General features: G+C 41.8%; 1 protein-coding gene across 5 annotated transcripts in view; it reads left to right on the top strand.

Moving 5' to 3' along the window:
* Positions 1-18,825, top strand: part of MTUS1 (microtubule associated scaffold protein 1) — a 129,202-nt gene that overhangs the window by 100,899 nt on the left and 9,478 nt on the right. For all 5 annotated transcript variants that reach the window (XM_027802159.2, XM_055712743.1, XM_027802158.2 and 2 more), the window contains one exon: positions 10,274-10,340. In XM_027802159.2, coding sequence (XP_027657960.2) covers positions 10,274-10,340 — 67 coding nt within the window. The remainder of the gene's footprint in view (positions 1-10,273; positions 10,341-18,825) is intronic.

The following is an 18,825-nucleotide window of genomic DNA, read 5'->3' as shown; positions in this document are numbered from 1 at the left end:
GGGATTTCACTGCTTAACTACCTTTACTAAGGCTCTGCTGAATTTAAAAAAATTCCAAAAACCTTGCGGGAGCTACTGTTGCGCTGGGTTAAAACCAGATGGAAACACTCCTGGCTTCCAGAGTACTTGATGACAATGAATGGTGTGGCTGATGAGAATGCCACGCTCTACTGAGTTTTTCCATTGTTAGCTGTACTGCCTGCCTGGTGGCGTTACAAACAAGTCAGACTGCGGCCTAATCACAAAAGCAAGCTTAGTCTTTCTAGACTACTTGCACTCCCTGATCCGTTGGTAATTCCTGTGACTTCATATCTCTTTTCCTGTTCAGACGAGAAAGGAAAAGTGGCAGTACAGAGGAAACGGTGAAACTGGCCATTTACAATACGCGCATGAAGTGCCAAGGAAAGCCATCTCCTGTTAACCTTTAACTGCATTAAGCTTTGAAATTTGTACTGCTGCATTGGAGCTGACCCTTGTATTCATTTTGCATATTAATTTTCAATTTATTTCTTGACCCTTCAGTAACAGATGTTTTCACAGAGGCTTTAAATACATGGTTTAGCACATCTGTGGTAAGTCAGGCTGTAGATGCCCCTCTTGCAACCTTGCCTTCTCTTTGCTTACCCTTGTGTCTACATGGACTGGTGCTCATCTGGCCTTGAGGAGCCAGTTCAAGCATCCAGTCAGGAAGAAAAAATATTATTACGGGTCTACTTTTCTAGGTCTGCCCATACCCAAAGTGTTAGGGGTATGCCCCTGTGCAGTGGTTCACTGGGGGAAGGAATGGGAGTGAAGAACCACTGGTGCTGGAGTGGGGTGGGAACGTGTGTCTGAGAGGTCTGCAGCTGTGGGTAGGAGCCAGACGCTTTTTGGATAGGAAAATTCCAAACTTGGATTGTTTCTGTGATGACTTGCAAAAGTACATCACCAGCTGTTGAGATGGAGGCCGTGGCAGCTCTTGCACGAGCCTCTACTCCTTGCCACCTGAGGGGTGCTCAGCCCCTTCCCCTGCCTCGGGGCTGCCCCTGCGAGGCTGCCTGAGCGCTGCAGCTGGGGAGTTCAAACCTCTAACTCGCTGCCCTATATAAACTCTTACATGTTTCAGGGTGGAGGTGTTTTAGCGGCACAGTACTAGTTTGGCTTTGAATCTGGTTTAAGGGATATTTAGCTTTCAAGTGAAAAGGTAGTGTATTGTTAGAGTGACTTGATCGGCTCTGTGACTGTTCAAAGTGTGACTTGACCAATATTACCTTTTCGTCCTCTCATTTTAATGCATAAATTGCCATACTCACAACTACTCAGGCTGTCTAAAAAAACTTAGATGGTAAAATATTTAACTATTATAAACACCCATTTTGGTGGTTCTAGTGTTCAAGTGTTTCAAGAGCTCTCGACAGACTTTTCTGTGGAAATGAGTTTCAGATTTGCGTGCCCTGCAGAGATGAACAGAAACTAAATTTCACTGTTGTGCTTCTCCTTGGGATGGTTACCAGGAAGACTGGTATTTACAGTACAAACTTCGTTTGGGAATGATTGTGGTGACATCTTCAAGAAGTTTCCTTCATGGGGGGAAATGCCATATGAGAGGCCGTAGGGCCTTGCCATTAACGTGACATTAACATACCACTAATTCTGAACGTGGCACAGGAAGCAGCATAAGTAATGTGCTAGAAATTGTGTGGCTGAAACAGGCTTCGGCATTTCTAGGTGGAAATAGAAATTAACCATTAGTATATGAGTTACCATAACTGGCATTTCCTGACGTGGATGACTGTAAAAGCTGAGATACTAGTTTTCTTAGGAACTTCTTAGCACTTTAAAGAGGTTTGGGGTTTTTTTCCGTCTTGGAATACATGGACACATGTATCGGAAAAATTTGGCCTGGCCTTTGTGGGAGTTCAGCAGAAAATGTTAATCAAGTGAGAAATAGATATCTAGCTTAAAGAGCAGAAATACGCATTGTATCACTATACCCAAAACCATTTACAGTGGAGGGAAGGGGTTTGGAACAGTCAGTATTTTTGGCTTATAAATCGAAAATATATTGGCAGGCATATTGTTTTTTTAAAAAAAATCAACATTTTTTATTTTTTAAATTCTTTTTTATTAAAATAATTTTTTTAATAAAAAGAATATTTAAAAAAAAATAAACTTAATTGAGTTAAGTTTACAGTTTTCTAGAAACCTAGTGTCAAACTTGACCCGTTCTCAGGATTTTCATTCAAAGGGTATCTGCTCTTTAAATCTGGCTTCCCAAAATATGGACATAACTTTCTACAAAAGAGAATAAGGATTTTTAATTCAGGTAATTTTTAATCTTTAGATTAAAAAAAACCACAGATCACTTAGAAGTTGGAAGATAGTATCTTGAATTTGAGGAATCCAAATTTTTTCTGTTCAGTAAAGGAGAGTATTTGAATAATAACACGGTAGCTTCCCCCTGTAAAGAAACCTAGGCTCTGGCAGCTTGCATCTGACAGCCGTCTGAAAACAAGGAAGTTTCCAGTGATTCTCAGGGTCCCTATAACATGTAGCTGCTGATGGACAAGAATATTTTTGGCAGCAGGTTGACAATTTGTGAGCTCTAACATCCAGGAAAAGATTTTAATCCATTAATTACTGTGAAACTAGGCTTTGGTGGAGGTAACTTTTTAGAAGACGCCTCAGTTACGCAATTTATTGTGTACACCTGGTTATTCAGAATGGGTTACAGCTGGAGAGAATTGGGAGTCCTGTCCTATAGCTACTCCTAGCAAAGGGTGTCTTGAGAAAAGACACCTTTTGATTTGAAACAAATTTGGTGGTTTGGGAAACTGGTGTTGCTTTTCATGAAGAAGTTGATTCTCATGACTGCCTTGTTATTTCTCCTCATTCTGCATCATCAAGAAGATGCAGAATTGATGACAGTAGCAAGCAAGATGTATCTATTACAAAATCAAAATTAAAGGGAACAGTTAGTCGAAGAAAGAAAATAACATCTTGGCTTCTTGTTTCTCTGTTCTGTTTTGTGTTGCCTTTTCAGATGAAATTCTAAACAGCCTTAAAATGGAATTATGTAGAGAAATGCTGTAATACTATGTTCAAGCATAGGATCTCATATTCTAACATTTGAAAGAACTTTTGTAAAGATTATTATAATTTTATAGACGTGAGAATTTAAATTGTGACATTAACTTGTCAGAGCTGCATGGTGTCTGATAGAGACTGTCAGATGAGATGAACTGCAAAAAAAAAAAATCAGTAAATACTGAAAAATAAGTAGTTGCTTGGATAGGGTAAACTTAATTTTTTATGAGATGAAATTTTTACAGGGAAGGAAGGAGTCATTCTATGTGATGAGTTCCGAGTTCAGAAACCCTGTAAAGTAGAAAAAAGGTTGTAATATGGGCTATTTATTTCTCTGTAACTACATCTTTGTAAAGCTATTGCATGAAGGTGGACATCACTTTTAGATGGGAAAACAAAGATCCCATATGAGCATAAGATCCCATGTAAAGCCTGTAAAAGCATAAAGAGCCCGCAAGTATACAATCCACGTTAATTATATAGTGACTCATAGGAATCCCGTTTGGCTGGTTCTCTGCTTTAGTGTTTCCCACACCAAACAGCAAGGAGTAATCAACTGATTCTCCATAGATGTGCCTAGCAAATGAGAGAGGTAATAGAAATTACAGTGAGTCTCTATCAGCTCATCACAGAAGTGTTGTATTCCGCAGCTTAACTGAATTCTGTTTGAAGTAATAAGTCAAGGTGGAAACTGATTGGTTATTTCATTTGGTAAAAAGGCAATGCACAACTCTAACAAGGCCAAGAGTAATTTGGAAGTAGTCATTTCACTGTATATTTATTGATTTTTGAGGTGGTTAATGGTATTTTCACTTTACTGCAGTAATAGTCTGCTGCTCCTTTCAAAAATAAACGTGGAGCAGAGGGTGTAAATCCTGTTTGTTGGCTCATTTATTTAGCTTGCTTTTGCATCAGTGATGTGAAAAAATGACATTTCAAGGGTTTTTTTAAGTGGGGTCAGGGGCAGGTGAGTTTTAAAAAAAAAATAATTTCTAAAATTGCTGACTCTTAATTAGAAGATTTATTTAGAGGATTGGGTTTTGCCGACAAAGAAGGAACAGGGACTGGTAGAAATATTGTCGTGTAAGGACCAAAATAATCAAAGCAAATGTCATACTGTGAAGCGGATATGAATGGCCCTTTTGTTACCCCTTCATAATTACCTCCAGGCTGTAGCTGATGACACATGAGTGACTGGAGTTTATGCAAAGACGTGACTCAATTTCTACATTGTGGCCAATGATGATGCTCATCTTTTCATGACTGGTGCAGGACAAGGATGGAGTAGACTCGGTTCCTAATGCTTTGCCCGTAAGAAGAATTACATCCTCAAATGAGAAAGACTCATCCTATACTGACATCTACTAACAACCAAGTTAACTTGGTTAACTACTAACAACAAGTGCCATTAAAAAATATTTAAATGATCCGTACAAACTAAGTTAATTTCCTGTAAGATCTAAGCACATGTGTTACGGAAGTGCTTGAAAATAACTATAGTTTATTATTGTGTTTTTAAGATGCTTAAGGTATTTATTTCAAAGTTTGATTTTAGAAGTAAGTGCTTGTGGTTTGGCAGCAAATGGCTTTCAAAAATTAGGCTTTCCTTTCCCAGAATAAAATTAATTTGGCACTGTATATGACAGTAAAACACATTTAAGTGCTTCTGTGTTGTGCTGAATTTCTGTTTTATGCACTTTGAATAAATTTTATTTAGTCCAGTCTAATAAAATGCTTTTTAAATAAAGCATCATAATGTTTTTATATTTAACACTTAATGCTCTCCTCCAAGTTTCGACTCTTGAAATTACTTGTTTAGAAAGAGTATTGCTGATAAAACTAGAAGGCTGATCTGCAGCCTTCCAGGTCAGAGACGTTTCCACCTGCCAGTTTTGCCCGTGACGGGTGCAGTTGCTTCCCTTCACGTGAGACTCAGAGCTGCCTGCCCACGTGCCATGGAGTGCTTGGTGTCAGCTTCAGCTGGGTCTTTCACCACCTTCTCTGGACAGGGACCACATCGCATCCCGGCACTGAAGAGGGGAACGTTCCAGTGTGGTCGTTATATGTTTGTGTCATGGGAAAAGTCCCACAGCATGACTCGATCTCCTGACCTAATAAGTGGTTTGTTTCTGTTCCTTTGCAATGTACTAGTGCTTTGCAGTTTTTGGTTCCAGCAGCTCATAATGCTTCTTCTGAACCTGTTAGTAGATAGAAGATGTAAGACTTCACATGAGTCAGTTTTGAGGAAGATATGGAAACATTAATCTGAGGATGAAAAATTGAGTGAGAGGGTTTTGTTAAATGATGGAAGCTTGGTAAGAAGTTTGAAAAGCCACAGAGCTCATGGAGGAGGAGATACATTGCATGCGGTAGACTAGGCAACTGTGGTAGGTAGCTTATCACATAAATATTGGTGTGACAGGTTGGTTTTTTTGGTGTGTTTTTTTGTTTGTTTTTTAATGTCAAGCAGCTAAACAAACAACACATTTTGGTATATAAATGTGAACTTTGTGGTATTGGTTCTTGTGAATTCTTTTCTTCGGTACAATTCCAAAAGAGCACGCATTTTGTTTAAAATGTGAACTGTGACATGCTGATAATTATTACTAAATGGGCAGTGTTAGCTTGTTTGGACAGGTGTACTCGAAACCTGGTTTCTGCCATGGTTTGCTCTTTTACATCAAGTAGCCGTTGAAGGACTTGTAGCTCTAAACACGGAGAAAGAACATGCACAAGGTCAATAGGGCTTTTTGGCCCAGCACAGCCTATCTGTGGCTCTGAGTCTTGACTTGCAGGCAGGGTATGGGCCTCCTGCAGCAGGGCCACCTCACCTGGCCAGCAGCAGGGGCTGTGCTGGGAAACCCAAAGTAGTTAGTCTGGCTAGTTGCACGTCCCTCAAGGAAATAAAGAGTTACTGTTTTGCCATAGAACTGCATCCTCTTGGGTTTGGGATCTGCAAAGAAGATGTGGGATGCTTGAGGAATACCCACCCATTCCAGCTTGAGAATTGCTCATAACTTGAGCTCTTGGTATCTTGTGTCTGTCACATGAAGATTCTGTATAGGTACACAGCCAGGAAGACTGGTTGCTTGCGTGCTTGTCCAAATGTCATTTTTATTCATTCTGGGATGTGGACTTTTGTAGAGATTTCTGCTTTTAAAGTAGAGCCATGGAAAATGTTTCAGACTTTGATGTGTCTTCACCCTTGTTTGTATCTAAAGCAACCCTAGGCTGGTCTGTTTGAATCTCAAGCTGCAGCAAAAATAGCTGGTTTCCAGGAAGAATACTCTTAAGCCCATGACTGGGCTGTGTAAGTGCCAGTAAGACAAACCTGAATGACAAATTTTTGTAAAATACGTTCCATTCCTGAGTTGCACAGTTTTGTCATCTTGAAGCTGTCGTGTTCGCCAGCCCCTACCTCGGACCTCATCTTTTTCCGTCCAGTTGTAATGGAGCTTACCTCACCTTCCCAAGTGTCCTTGCTATGGGGCACACATCCCCCTGAACTCTCGTCAAATTTTCAAAACGTATGAAAAGCTTTTAACTGCCTAATCTTTGACAGAACGAGAAATGTCCTAGTCTCCTTCCTTTACACTGGGAAATGTTTTTTTGGTAGTTTTCAGTAGCAGAGGTGTACTGCCCTCATTGCCTGTGGCAAAGCTTTTATCCCTAAATTCTGTTCTTGTTCCTTCCTACAGCTTCCATGTTTGTGGCAGAGGAATGTTTTGGCTAAAGTTCAGATGGATTTCTTGTGCACCTACAATAGATTCTTTTGAAATAAGAAAAATAGGTACCCAGTCATCTACATGGTCTTGGCATAAACTCATAAATTGTGCCAGAAATAGCTTTAAATTGCTACCAAGACCCTCTTTGAGTCTCTGACAACTAAGCAAGGATGATCCCTGTTGCCAGATTTAGCTGGATAAATGAACAACACCAAAATAGCTTGATCCGGTATGCTACCACTGGATTCTGTTCTTTCAGTTTCTGGTATTGATTTTTCAACTAGAATCTCGTAGAGCACAAACTGGATGGTTGCTTGATATTCCAGCCCAACGCATGTGCATACCTGTCTTTTGAATTAAATACTGAAGATGGATTTTCCTAGATTACTTAAGTGGTCTTTGGTATTTCGCTGCACTTTGGTTTCAGGCCTTGGGAATTTTCATGTGTTTTTTTTGGGGAGACTCCTGTAGCTGGAGCTTCAGTTGTCTCAGAACTTGGTGTGTTAAATTAACTGCTAGTCAGTCTGACTACTTTGTGTGACTGCTTAACCGTATGAGCAGCTTCTTATTTTAGGCTGGCAGTTTCCATGGCTAACTTTCTCTGCATATATTAACAGGGGTGATGATACAAGTCTGTCTGTCTGAATTTCTTGATTTACGAAACTATGAATGGACGAGCTGGAGGTTGAGGCACAAGGTTAAGCAGCACCAATAAAAAGCAAAAGGGCTTAAGAGCAGCAGAAAATAAGAAACATTTCAAAAAAATTGGTAAGGCAGTGCTATTCTGTTTTGGGGTTTTAGTCTCGGCCTCCATCAGTCCTTAGTATATTCTGATCTCATGTCCTTTTCTCATCAAATTGCTTTAACGAAAAACAAATACAGAATGTGCGGACCATGAAGCAGGTCTTTTGGAAACACTAACCAAAAACATTAGGATTTCCAAAGGGGTAGGCCACCACTAGGCTGAGGGGGAAAAATTTGAGAAGTTTTACTAACAGCATGGGCTGGAAGAAATCAGGTTCAGGGATGACTCTTTGATAATTAGAACAAACAAAAAATGAATATGCAAACCAAGGGGAGGGGGCACATTAAAAAAAAAAAAATTGAAATCTCCTAAGTGTGTTTGTACACTAATTTAGTAATGAAAAAAGTTCCTGTAAAAGCTTTGGAAAATCCCATCAGGAGCCCTCAGCATGAAAAAAAAAAAAAAAAAAAGTGCTTTGGTGGTTAATTTGCTTGCAAATCCACTATGTGGTTGTGTCCCAGAGTGCTAGGATGCAGGTCAAATAACTGACTGCAGCATTCCTGTTTTCATCATTGGATGCAGTGTCCATAGCAGAAACTGGTGTTGAACAGGAGCAAGATGAGTCATCTCTCCTTCCTGACCGGGGAAGCAGGGAAGAACAGGGCGAGCCTTTCAATAACTGAGCTGTCTGCTCTCCTGAGAATTTATTGTGGAGGGCGAGGCGTGGCTTTCAATCTTAGCCCGCTGTCACTGTAAAAAGCTTCTAAGTGCTTAATGTAAAACTGCAACGCAGCTACTTAATACCCCTACCAGTGTGTCCGTGTCCAAATAACTGCTCAAACTGTAGGGATTGAAAGAGGATCTTTCCCATACAAGGTCAAAAATACAAATATTTGTAGTAAATGGCTGGCCCTTTCTTCTAACTATGCTTTTCAGCTGCAGAACAATTCCCTATAAGTTGCAGCAAATGAGGGTGTACAGCATAAAAAATGACTCGTTTTGATTAGTCTTGTGCCTTGTTCCTGGGTACCCATTCCCTCTGTTTTCTAAAGAATGGTGTATTTTAGTGCTTTATTTGTTGTGCAGGCATGCAGTGAGCATTCCCTACGTCCAGGACAGGGTGCACTTAAAGTGTTAGCCTGGGGTCAGGCTGCGGTGAGGAAGCAGGGGCAAACTGGGAATCTGCTGTAAGGTGAGGTTTTCCCTGGGGAAAACCAGGTGCAGGTGTGGCCCTGCCAGTATGCGAACTCATTTGCTGTGGTCAGTTGTGGGAAAGTCTTATGTGATTTTTGGGCCAGTGCATTTTTATTTTTATTTTCCCTAATGTATCCTAGCTGAAGAAGAAGCATGCAAAGTGCGTTTCTACCTCTCTGCTTGTGCAGGGGGCTGTGAGCGTAACCCTGGGCACTGACAGCAGCAAAGCTGCTGTATCTCTGCCTCTCCCATTCAGCTCAGGGCTCCCATGGCTTATTTTTGCATCAACAAACAAAGTGTGAAAGCACCATACAGCAAGCTCGAAACGGCTGAAAATAAACTGTATTATCTGCGGAGAAGGCCAGTGTTCCCTGTGCGATGCCGGCTGCCATTTGAGCAAGCGGAGATTGATCGGTCTAATGTCTGGGGCTTGCCTTTCATAAAAGAAGGGCTGTGGCTTTAAGTAATCGCTGGCTGCTTGTGCCAATTGCAGAAGCTGCAGTATCTGCCGCTGTCGGAGCGATCGCTGGAAGCAGGATAACCTGCAGAGGCAAGGTCCAGCCTTGCGCTCGCCGTGCCACCACCTGTGCGTCGCCGATGAGTGTCGGGGGGCTGAGCGGGGGGCTGCCGCAGCTGGAAGATGGGCTGCTCTAGCAGCAAACTGTGCCTCTATTCTCGGTGTGCCGCAGCAAGGGTAATGAGTGTTTGTTTTGCAGGGCTTTTCTGATGGCAGGGAGCCAGACAAGAGGTTGGCCGGAGCGAGGCGAAGGCGCTCTGGCAGTGGGCAGCCTGGACCTTGTCACCTCCGTGCTGCGGCCACGGGTGCGATGTGCCGCCGGCTGAGCCGCGGAGCAGCTGTGCTGTGGCCATGCCTGCGCATCAGCCTGGGGGGCAGGTCTGGGGGCAGAGGGGCCTGGCCGGCCGCCCTCCCCTGGCTGAGGCACAGCCACTAGGCAGAGCGGGGAGATGGGTGCTTCTGCCCGTTTCGAGCACGGGTTTATTACGATTCTCTCAAGTATGAGACACATTATCTATCTTAAGACCTGTGAGCAGTGGGGTGGGTTGGATTCAACTTTGGACAGGGCTGTGCCATTTCTTCGTGGAAGGCTGAGCGTTTAGCAAAGTTTTTGGTTTTGTGTTTAAGTAAGCTTAAGATAAATATTTAATGCATGCGCCTCTCACATATATACCATACTTTTGTGCCCTTGACAGCCATCGGTTGATTTGTTCTGGAGACTTACATTGCTACGCCCATCATAAAATATGTAATTAATTGCTGTAAAGTGGGATTTTAATTGCAGTGTTATCCTGGAAAAAGCTATTCTTTGTTTTAAAGTAAAACTTCCTTAACAACGGAAGAACATCTGTGTGTTTTGTAACAGCAGAACTGTTATCCTAAATGATTCATATCTTGGCTTCTTGCTTGCTCCTGCCTCTTGTTTTCCTACGGAACACATGTCAGTTAATTATTGGAAGGTGCCCTGCTCGGATCACTAGTAACCAAATGTTTGGGTTTGTTTGTTGTTTTTTATTTCCTCTGCAGAGGGAGGAAGCACTGAAACAGCGTAAAGCGTTATCTCAAGAACTTGTTAACCTTCGAGGAGAACTAGGTAAGAACTTTTTTTTTTTTTTTGTATTCTTCATGAGAACAGAAATGCAGCAAAACAGATTTGCAGAAAGACAGATGCTGTGGTATTGTAATGGCAGTCATTTAATTCCCTGACTGAATTCTGCTGAGATGCTTTAATCGCTCTATTTCTCTGGAGCCCTGACAGTGTGACCCCAGGTTCACCAAATTCCTGGCACTGATCTGAGTGTGCCTAGCAGGGCCTCCTCACAAAACATGTGTATGATGACCAAAACACTCACTTTCTTAAAAAAGGGAGGATGGCTGACAGTACATACACTTCTGTTGATCCCTAATTTAATTTATTTGTATGCTGTTTTCTAGAGACTGGCAAAAATCCATAAACCTATGAAATACACTGTGCAAAATCTGCGTTTTGTTTTAATGGCTTGTAGGTGAATGAGTGTAAAATTAACAGAAGGAAATGCCATCAGGCTAATGAGATTAAATCTTTGAACTCATCGTAGCGAACAGCTAAAATATGAAATCAAGCTATAATGTACAGGTTCTGGGTTTGCCAACTTTGAAGCTTGATTTAACTGTGTTTAATGGTAATGCCATGTAATTTGAACTCAAAGCAGAATCATCTTGTGGAGTGCGAAAAGTCATTGGATTGAAAATGATAGCACTTGAAAGTGAAGCTAGCATTTTATAAAAGCACACTTCTGTTATGATGAGGCCCCTTTAAAAAAATTTAAAAAGCTTTGAAAGCAGAGGTAATACATGTGGAACAGTTTCAGATATGGCACTTACTGAAAAGTTGAGAATGTTTATTTTCATGTGCTTTGGTAGTTGGGTGCTGTCTCAGCCAAACTTGAGTGTGAATGCAAGTCTTGTTATGTGCAGGTGGTGCATGTGATGTTCAGATTTATTTTATAGTGCTGATTAATAAGGCAGGCATCCCCTGGCATAATCAGTTGGAAGTGCGGTGGGGAGGGAGGGGTTTCCCTGTCCCCCCAGCTGAAGCAACAGAGCACAGCTGCTTGACTTGTCACTATTACTGTTGTCCAATCTAGAAGGTTGTGTTAAAATGCAGCTTTCTGGGAGCCTTATTTGATGCTGCATAAAATTGCAAATGTGTGAATGGGGAGTATCGCAAGCAGGGAAAGCCTTGCAGCTTAGATAGACAGACAAGAGTACCAAAGACATCCCAGAAATGTGTAGCTCTTTCTTGGAAGCTTAGTACTGAAAAGCTGAGGCTTCTCTGTAGCTTGGTGCAGCCTGGCATCTATGAAGCTGCAGCTTTCATCCTTTTCACTGAATGTAGGAAGCACCTGGGTTGTGGTTTTGCAGTTGTTGAAGGCAGGTCTCAGGAGTGGCTTGCTTTGAAAGAGCCTGGCCTTCCTCTGCCCTAGTCATCCTCTGTCCTGCCTTGTGCCCGCTGCCTCCCAGCCAGCCGTGTGGTGAGCCTTGGGTGAGCTGCGGGGGGACCCGAGCCAGCCGAAAACTAGTGGCTTGAAGTGCTCTTTTGCCCAGGCTGCCGGGCCTGGCTCGGCGTGTGGCTGAAGGAACACTGGTACCGGAGCAGAGAAAGGGGAAGGAGCAGCAGTGGAGGGTTGTGTCCCCCATCAGCGGCAGCCGGCACCCTAAAGTGACGACAACAAAACTAGGGTCTCGGTGTGGAAATGGGCTTCTTGCATTCCTACAAAGTTGTGTTACAAACATCACGAACCAGACTTACTTATTTTTGTAAGTACATAGATGGGATTTTCTGGGCAAACCCTTTTTTTTAACCATGAAAATGACTTCAGAAGGATTGCTCCCGGGGCAAGGTCCTTACTCTTCCATCTGCTTCCATCTTTAGTATTATTTTTCCTTTATCACCCTAGGTACTCTGTTTATCACATACCGAGAAAATGAAAAATCCAGCTTAGATGGGCAGACCAAAAGCTAGCCAGCACTTTTGCTCATTACCACTTCTTGGGTTTGGGGAATTTTTTGATTTTGTGGGTTTTGTTACTGTTGTTGTTGGTTTGGTTTGGGCTTTTTGTTGTTTTTTTGTTGTTGATTTAATAAAAGGGTGCCTTTTTAAGGTGTCTTTCTAAGGGTGCCTCATTCTTAAATGAGCTTCCCACAACCTTGTTAACTTTCTGCTTTGATTAACAGCCTTCTGAGCTCATATGTGGGACACCCATTGCAAGAATATGCCATTCAGTAGGTTGGTAACTAGAAAAAACTTCAAATGCAGCTAGGCTTGATGGATCTGTGATGCCTGAGCGCACAGAGCTGTCAGCCAGGCATTCTGGCTGGTGTGCTGCTGGACAAGGTCATCGGCTGTTCTTCTCAGGGAGCTGATCTTACTGGGTCAGCTCCGCAGGAGCATCTGAATGGCAGCCTAGGGCATGCTTCCCTTTGTAAGGTTTCCAGACCATGGCTTCGGTGAAGCGGTTCCTTTGTCTTAATCACGTCACACATCTAGCTTGTCTGTACTTCTCTCTTCGGCATGTAAAGGGAGTGGATTTAATCACAGAAATGAAAAACTGCACAGGTGTTCAATTCTATCTAGCTTTAAAAAATTTGGTTGTTTTGTGTTTGTGTTTTTTTTTTTTTTTTTTAAGTTAAATAAATGAATTAACCCAGCCAGACCTCATTTGTTGACAAGGTGTGAGAAAAGCATTCGTCTGACAGTACCTTTAGCTGAAAATGATCTGTTTAAATACACACCTGCTAGTCAGCTTTCTGTTCCCGCTGTTACATGGGCATAGCTGAACTTAAGATTTCCATGGATATTTTGATGTAAGTACTGCAAGTTTTGATTCACAGTATGAGCTAGGCATAGATTGGCTCAGAAAGTTAAGTGTGGTTTGAATCTTTTTTTGGCCATGTGGACATGTGTACCTGTTCCGTGGAGTCCCAGCTGCCCTGGTTTTGCTGCCTGTTGGTTTGCAGTTTGGGAACAGGCAGTCTAGGAAGAGGAACCAGGTGTGCCCAGCTTGGTGTAGTCTGTGCCCTGCATGTGCCAAGTTTGAGAGGAACCTGAGGTCTCCTGCAGCTTGCACCCTGAACAGTTTGGACTCTTCAGTTTCTTGCTTTGAAGTTTAATTCTGCGTGTTCCTAAGCTCCTTGATTTACCTTGCAAAACCAAATTGGCTTGCTGTCAAATGGTCCGTTTTGCCGGGTTATTTTGTATGACCCTTTCTACCAGAATAACTTTGTTTCATAGTGTAAACATGCATTACAATCCCAGAACCTGCCTTTCGCAGGCAGCGGCGTGGGGTGGATGGCTACCAGACACTGCTGCTGCTCTCGGTAGCTGGAGATGCGTGCGAGGATTAGCAATGGTAATGTGTTTGGGGATGGGCCTTTCCAAAGGAGTTCGAACTCATTAACAGTGGGGTTCTGAACTTGGGTTTCCTTTAAAATCTCCAGCCACAAAAACTAAACTTTGTGGTTGGAATGTAAATGACTTAGTTCTGGGAGCCTGGAGCAGGTACAGATGTTCTGTTTGTCACCTGTTTCCCTTCTTATTAAGATGCAAGTGTATAAATTATTGCTGGTTACTGCTTTAATTATGTAAGTAGAAATTGCAAGAGCTGCATATTTCTTGAGAGGTATGAAACTAGTCCTCTCAATTAATTGCACTCCAAATTGTTTTGGAGCCTCTTTGCAACCATGCTGGATGTGATCCAGCTCAGTCCTGCTACAAAAACAGCAGGTGCAAAGCTGACTCAGCCTGTGCCTGCCTTGGCCCTTTGGAAATTGCCGTTCGTGAGCCTTTTTCAGTGGGCTACAGAGGCTTGTGTCCTGTACAGCCAGCCACGTGCCTAACCCCTCTCTTTCCCCGCCATTTGCTGTATTGCAGTCAATAGACAATTATTTCCTCAAAATCCCTTCGTGCTATTTTTGTATTAATAAATGACCTTTGAAAGTTTTGGAGGTTTGGATAAAAAAAAAGACTTGGTTTTTTTATGGACAGACGGAGTGAATGCGATTTTGGTTTTCAGGTTTTGGTGTTCCTTAAAAATACTTCACTGTAGGTAGGCATTTCTATCCATTATTTGAGGCAGGGCCTAACTTGCCACGATCTGTCAGCTTGCCTGCCTGCTGACACTGTAGTGTTTCCAGCATTAGAGGACAGAAACTTACCTCCTGGCTGGTATGTGAATGCTTCACGTACGTATTCGACCGTACCCACTGCAGTGTAGCTCAAAGCATGCTTTTTTTGGCCTACGTGCCTTGTTTCAATTTGCCCAAGTACAAAAATACGAAACGTGGCTTAAAGTCCTGTACCACTAGTCCCATTATAGAAGTAACACCTAAAGAGATTTGGTCATAAACTTGAAAGCGTGTCTCGGTAGAAGAATTTCCAATATTGAGAATCTGCCAAAACCACAAATTAATTTTAGAGAACAATTAAAAAAATATATGGAGAAGGAAACGAGCCTTTGTTTCTACAGTGGACTTAACAATCAATGGAGCATATACAATAGATCTTGCATTATGAAATACAAAATTAGAGCAATAATGTGTTATGTGCTGTGACATTACACTGTGCTAAATAACCGGTGTTTTCTGGTAATTACCCCCTTTTCACATCCCCCACATCTATTAAAATGCTGCTAGTTCACTGTCCTAGTGACCTGTGTTTCAAAATTTCAGACAGTCTAATGGCTTTTCATAAATCATAACTAGACCAGTGAGTGACCTAGACAATTTTATGAAGATAACTGTTGTTTCAAAACAATTTAATTCAGGAATACAAAATAAAAAATAATAGAAAAATCCAATGTGCTTTATCTTCTAAAGCTATGGTTATGGTGACTTTTAGGGGAATGCAAGTTGAAAAATGTTTTATGTCAGCAGTTTAGCCATAAGGACTGAATTGGATCATGAGTTGATTCATAATTAGAATAAGAAGAAACAGGTTTTTTAAGAAGAAGGTACTGCACAGTTCTGAGGTCTTATCTCTTGGCTACTTTTAGTGAAAACATGAAATAGCATCCCCAAGAAATCTAAGGCAACTTTGTTAGTCCTCTCCTTCAGCTGGTGCTACTGTTGACGTGGTTTGGATCTGCTGCTGTTTTACACTATTGCAGGGAGTTGCCATGTGCCTGGTTCTCCACACTTCTCTCCTGCAGGCATTTATTTCATCCTTTTGGCACATACAGAGCTTTGCAGTGAAATACCCAAGATGCAAGTGGCCATTACTACAGATGAATGTTAGTTTTACATGTCAAAACCAGCATTTCTGATCTAGAGATACGTTGTTACTGAATCTCAGAAACTTCCCATGATTGCCAGGGTCATGGTTCTGTCCAAAAGAACCAGGCCCTTCATTTGTAATAAACAGGTGTTAAGAAGCCTAGAAATACAGATTCATCTTGCTCCCTGCTGTAGTAATACACAGGGGGACAGTGTTGTATGATTGGGAGGAGGGTCTGGGACAACCAAATGGGGGAAAAAGATTAATGGCTTTGATATTTGACAAAAATAAATCTTACTTCTGGCTGCCAAGTACAGCATTCTGTATGCTCTAGCCCTAAAGCTTTAAACTGTTCAGTGTACAGATGATCCAGTTGAACAAACTTAATGGACAAATGGATAGCTCATCTTTTCATCTCTCTGGCTTGATTTTTCTCCCAGATGCTGTCAGACCATTTGTCTCTTGTTGGATTTTTTGCTCAAGGTCTGTCGTCTGTTATAATGTTTGGCATAATACAGATGTGGAAATGTGGAGGGGAGTGCTCTAAGAAGGGAAGGGAAGCACAGCAGCTGTATACAAAAACTGGGCAGCATGCCTTTCAGGTGTCTCTGAAGTGGGTGAGAAGTTGAAACTGAGATTTTGTGTGCGGTACTGGAAGAGCACATATTTCAGTTATAGATTTTTTTCTTCAAAATTAAGGAACAGTTCAATGAGAAAACTCTTTGGTTGAGTAGCCATCAAGTTTGGTTAGTCAGGAGTTTTGCAGCATCAACCTTGCAGTGGATGGCCAAACTAAGGAATTAGTTGCCTTTTTCATGACTTGTCCCTTTCCTAAACAAGGCAGTGTACAGTCATAAAATACATGATTTGTCTGGAGGTAGAGAGGGCTGTGCAAAACACTTGCTGCAGACATTGTCATTTCAAGTATGGGGACAAACTGTGGTTTACAGGACTTCTCATAATTTCACATTGACAATTCTTCAGTTCGTGCTTTTGCTGAAGCTTCATACACACATTTGCTTGCACCACCATGATACTGGGAGCTCACTCCCAGTTCGTGGTTCTGCTCCTTGCCTGGATGGCAGGGATTCATATCGGGCTTGCAGTCTGCAAGGAAGCATTGCAGTCTCTAGCGTTGTGGAGGCCAGACATTACCTTCAAGGTAACACGCAATCCAACTGCCAATGCAAGTTTTAAAAGATTCTGTTTGCCTTCGTAACATTAGTCTTCTCATAAATCTGAATTGCAAACTGGCCGAACGAGAACTGATGTGTTTATCTTCTTTGACAAAGGTGTGGTTTGCTCTTTGCTTTTTTTTTTTTTTTGAAGTGTTTTGCATCATCTTAAGTTGTGCGTGCTGACATTTAAAGATAAGGCAATGATAGGCAGCATATTCTTTTCCCTAAATGGAGGCAAATGAATGGCTCTGGCCTTACAAAGAAAGAATTGGATGCTTGCTTCTTCCTCTGTTGGTTTTAAGGGAAGTGGATAATTTGAAGCATTTTGCTAGTTATTGCAAATGAGGCATGTGAGTTGCCTGCCTCAGCTATACCCCTCACACTGTGCTGTAGATGGTCAGATCCGTTCTGCATGTGGTTGGCTGTGTAATTGCTCTGTTTGGCTCGCTGCCCGACTCTTTGCATTACAAAAAAAGTGTCTTCTACCTGTGGTATTTCCTCTTTCCCTAAAACGCGACAGTGCAGAGCATATATATTCAATGACTTTATGCCAATGCGATGTGATAGAAGCATGAATGCCGATTTTCCCATTATTTTTTTTTTTCCCCCAAAGGCAGCAGTTATAATAGAAGTTTGTGGAAGGAACAGAGAAATAATAACCTTTCTTGGTGGTGGTATAGGAAGTTTAGAAAACTGAAATCTGCTTGGGTGGCAGAGAATGTTGTGGTACGTTTCAGTTGATCCTTTAGTTGCATTGTTGCTAGTCATGGGATGAACAGCTTGGCTTAAATCTGTCCTCATCAGCAGGTCGTTCACACAGACCTAGCGCAGAGCTAAGCCTGCTGTTTAATTCAGGTAGGCCGACATGCCAGTGATTCACATGCAGTGCAGCTCACTCTCTCTTAAACTTTCTGGTTCAGCTACAGGTTCCAAGCGATGGCAGCAGGGCCAGGACTTCTTTAGTTTCCTTAAAAGAGAGTGGCAGTATCATTCATCAAGTTACTCACTTGCTCTCCATGAGCTGTAGTAAAGAGGGGATCCAACATGCACCTGACCTGAGGCACCGTGCTGGGGCAGGCAACTTCCCCTAGAGCCAAACCCAGTACTGCTTTGGGAATCAGTCCTTGAAGATACTGTAATTTATATATCTTAAGGCTCTAACGTACAGCTGTGACGAGAATTTCCTATACTGCCTGTACAAAAGTCCTTGAATCTCCCCAGGCTTTTACATAGAGTTTATACCATTTGGGCAGCGTGCCAAGCTGCTATGAAGTGTATGTATGCATGACTTCTCCTGTATTTGACTGAAGATCAAATTAAGGTTTTAGTTGATTTTTCTCTTAAGTAGACACTCATCTGACTGATTTATTTTAAACCAAAGCACTAGAGTCTGTATAGAAGCCATTTTGCTTAAGGTCAGCGACCACAGGTTTGTGTTAAAGTCCTGTTTCAGCTTGCTGCCAGGCCTTTGATGAAGCTGGAACCGCGTACGGTGCTTGCTCCAGTCCTACTAACAGTAGGAAAATGACTCTCCCTATTCAGGCCTGTCTGCCTGGAGTTGGGAATGCTAATTTCAAACTCAAAAGTACAAGTTACTAACTTCTGTTTTGCCTTTTAATCAGCTGTAAATACGGGGAGACAAACCTAGGCAGTCTTCTTAGCTGATCTGTGTTAATACGCAGAAAATTACACAGCATTTCTCTGTTTTGTTAATACTCTGCACTTTCTGCCTGAAACTATTCTGTATCTTGCATATTTAAATATCTTGGGCATATGCATATTAGCAGTATGTTTCAGATTGGCATTCTCTATCACGCGGTCCGTGTCAGGCTAGAATTACTTCTCTGCTGCATATGTCAGTGTAACATGTTGAATGGTTTTCAGGATATTAAGACTTTCAAATTTAGCTAAGTGGTTTATATATCAAAAAGTGAATGACTGACAAGTATGCTACGAAATGGGATCAAATTAGGTGAAGTAGCAAATCTTATTTATTTATTTATTTATATCGGAGCACTTCATTGTCTCTCGCAACATTCATTCTTCTGTGTCATGACAAACTGTCACACTTGTGCTTTCAATATAGGTTCCTGCCTTAACTAGATTCAATTAATTCTCAGCGTAAGAAACATTGAATTCAGTGTTTT

The sequence above is a fragment of the Falco cherrug genome, chromosome 1 (genome assembly GCF_023634085.1).
Source record: "Falco cherrug isolate bFalChe1 chromosome 1, bFalChe1.pri, whole genome shotgun sequence".
Classification (NCBI taxonomy): Eukaryota; Metazoa; Chordata; class Aves; order Falconiformes; family Falconidae; genus Falco; species Falco cherrug.
This window is presented reverse-complemented; position numbering and strand designations above follow the sequence as displayed.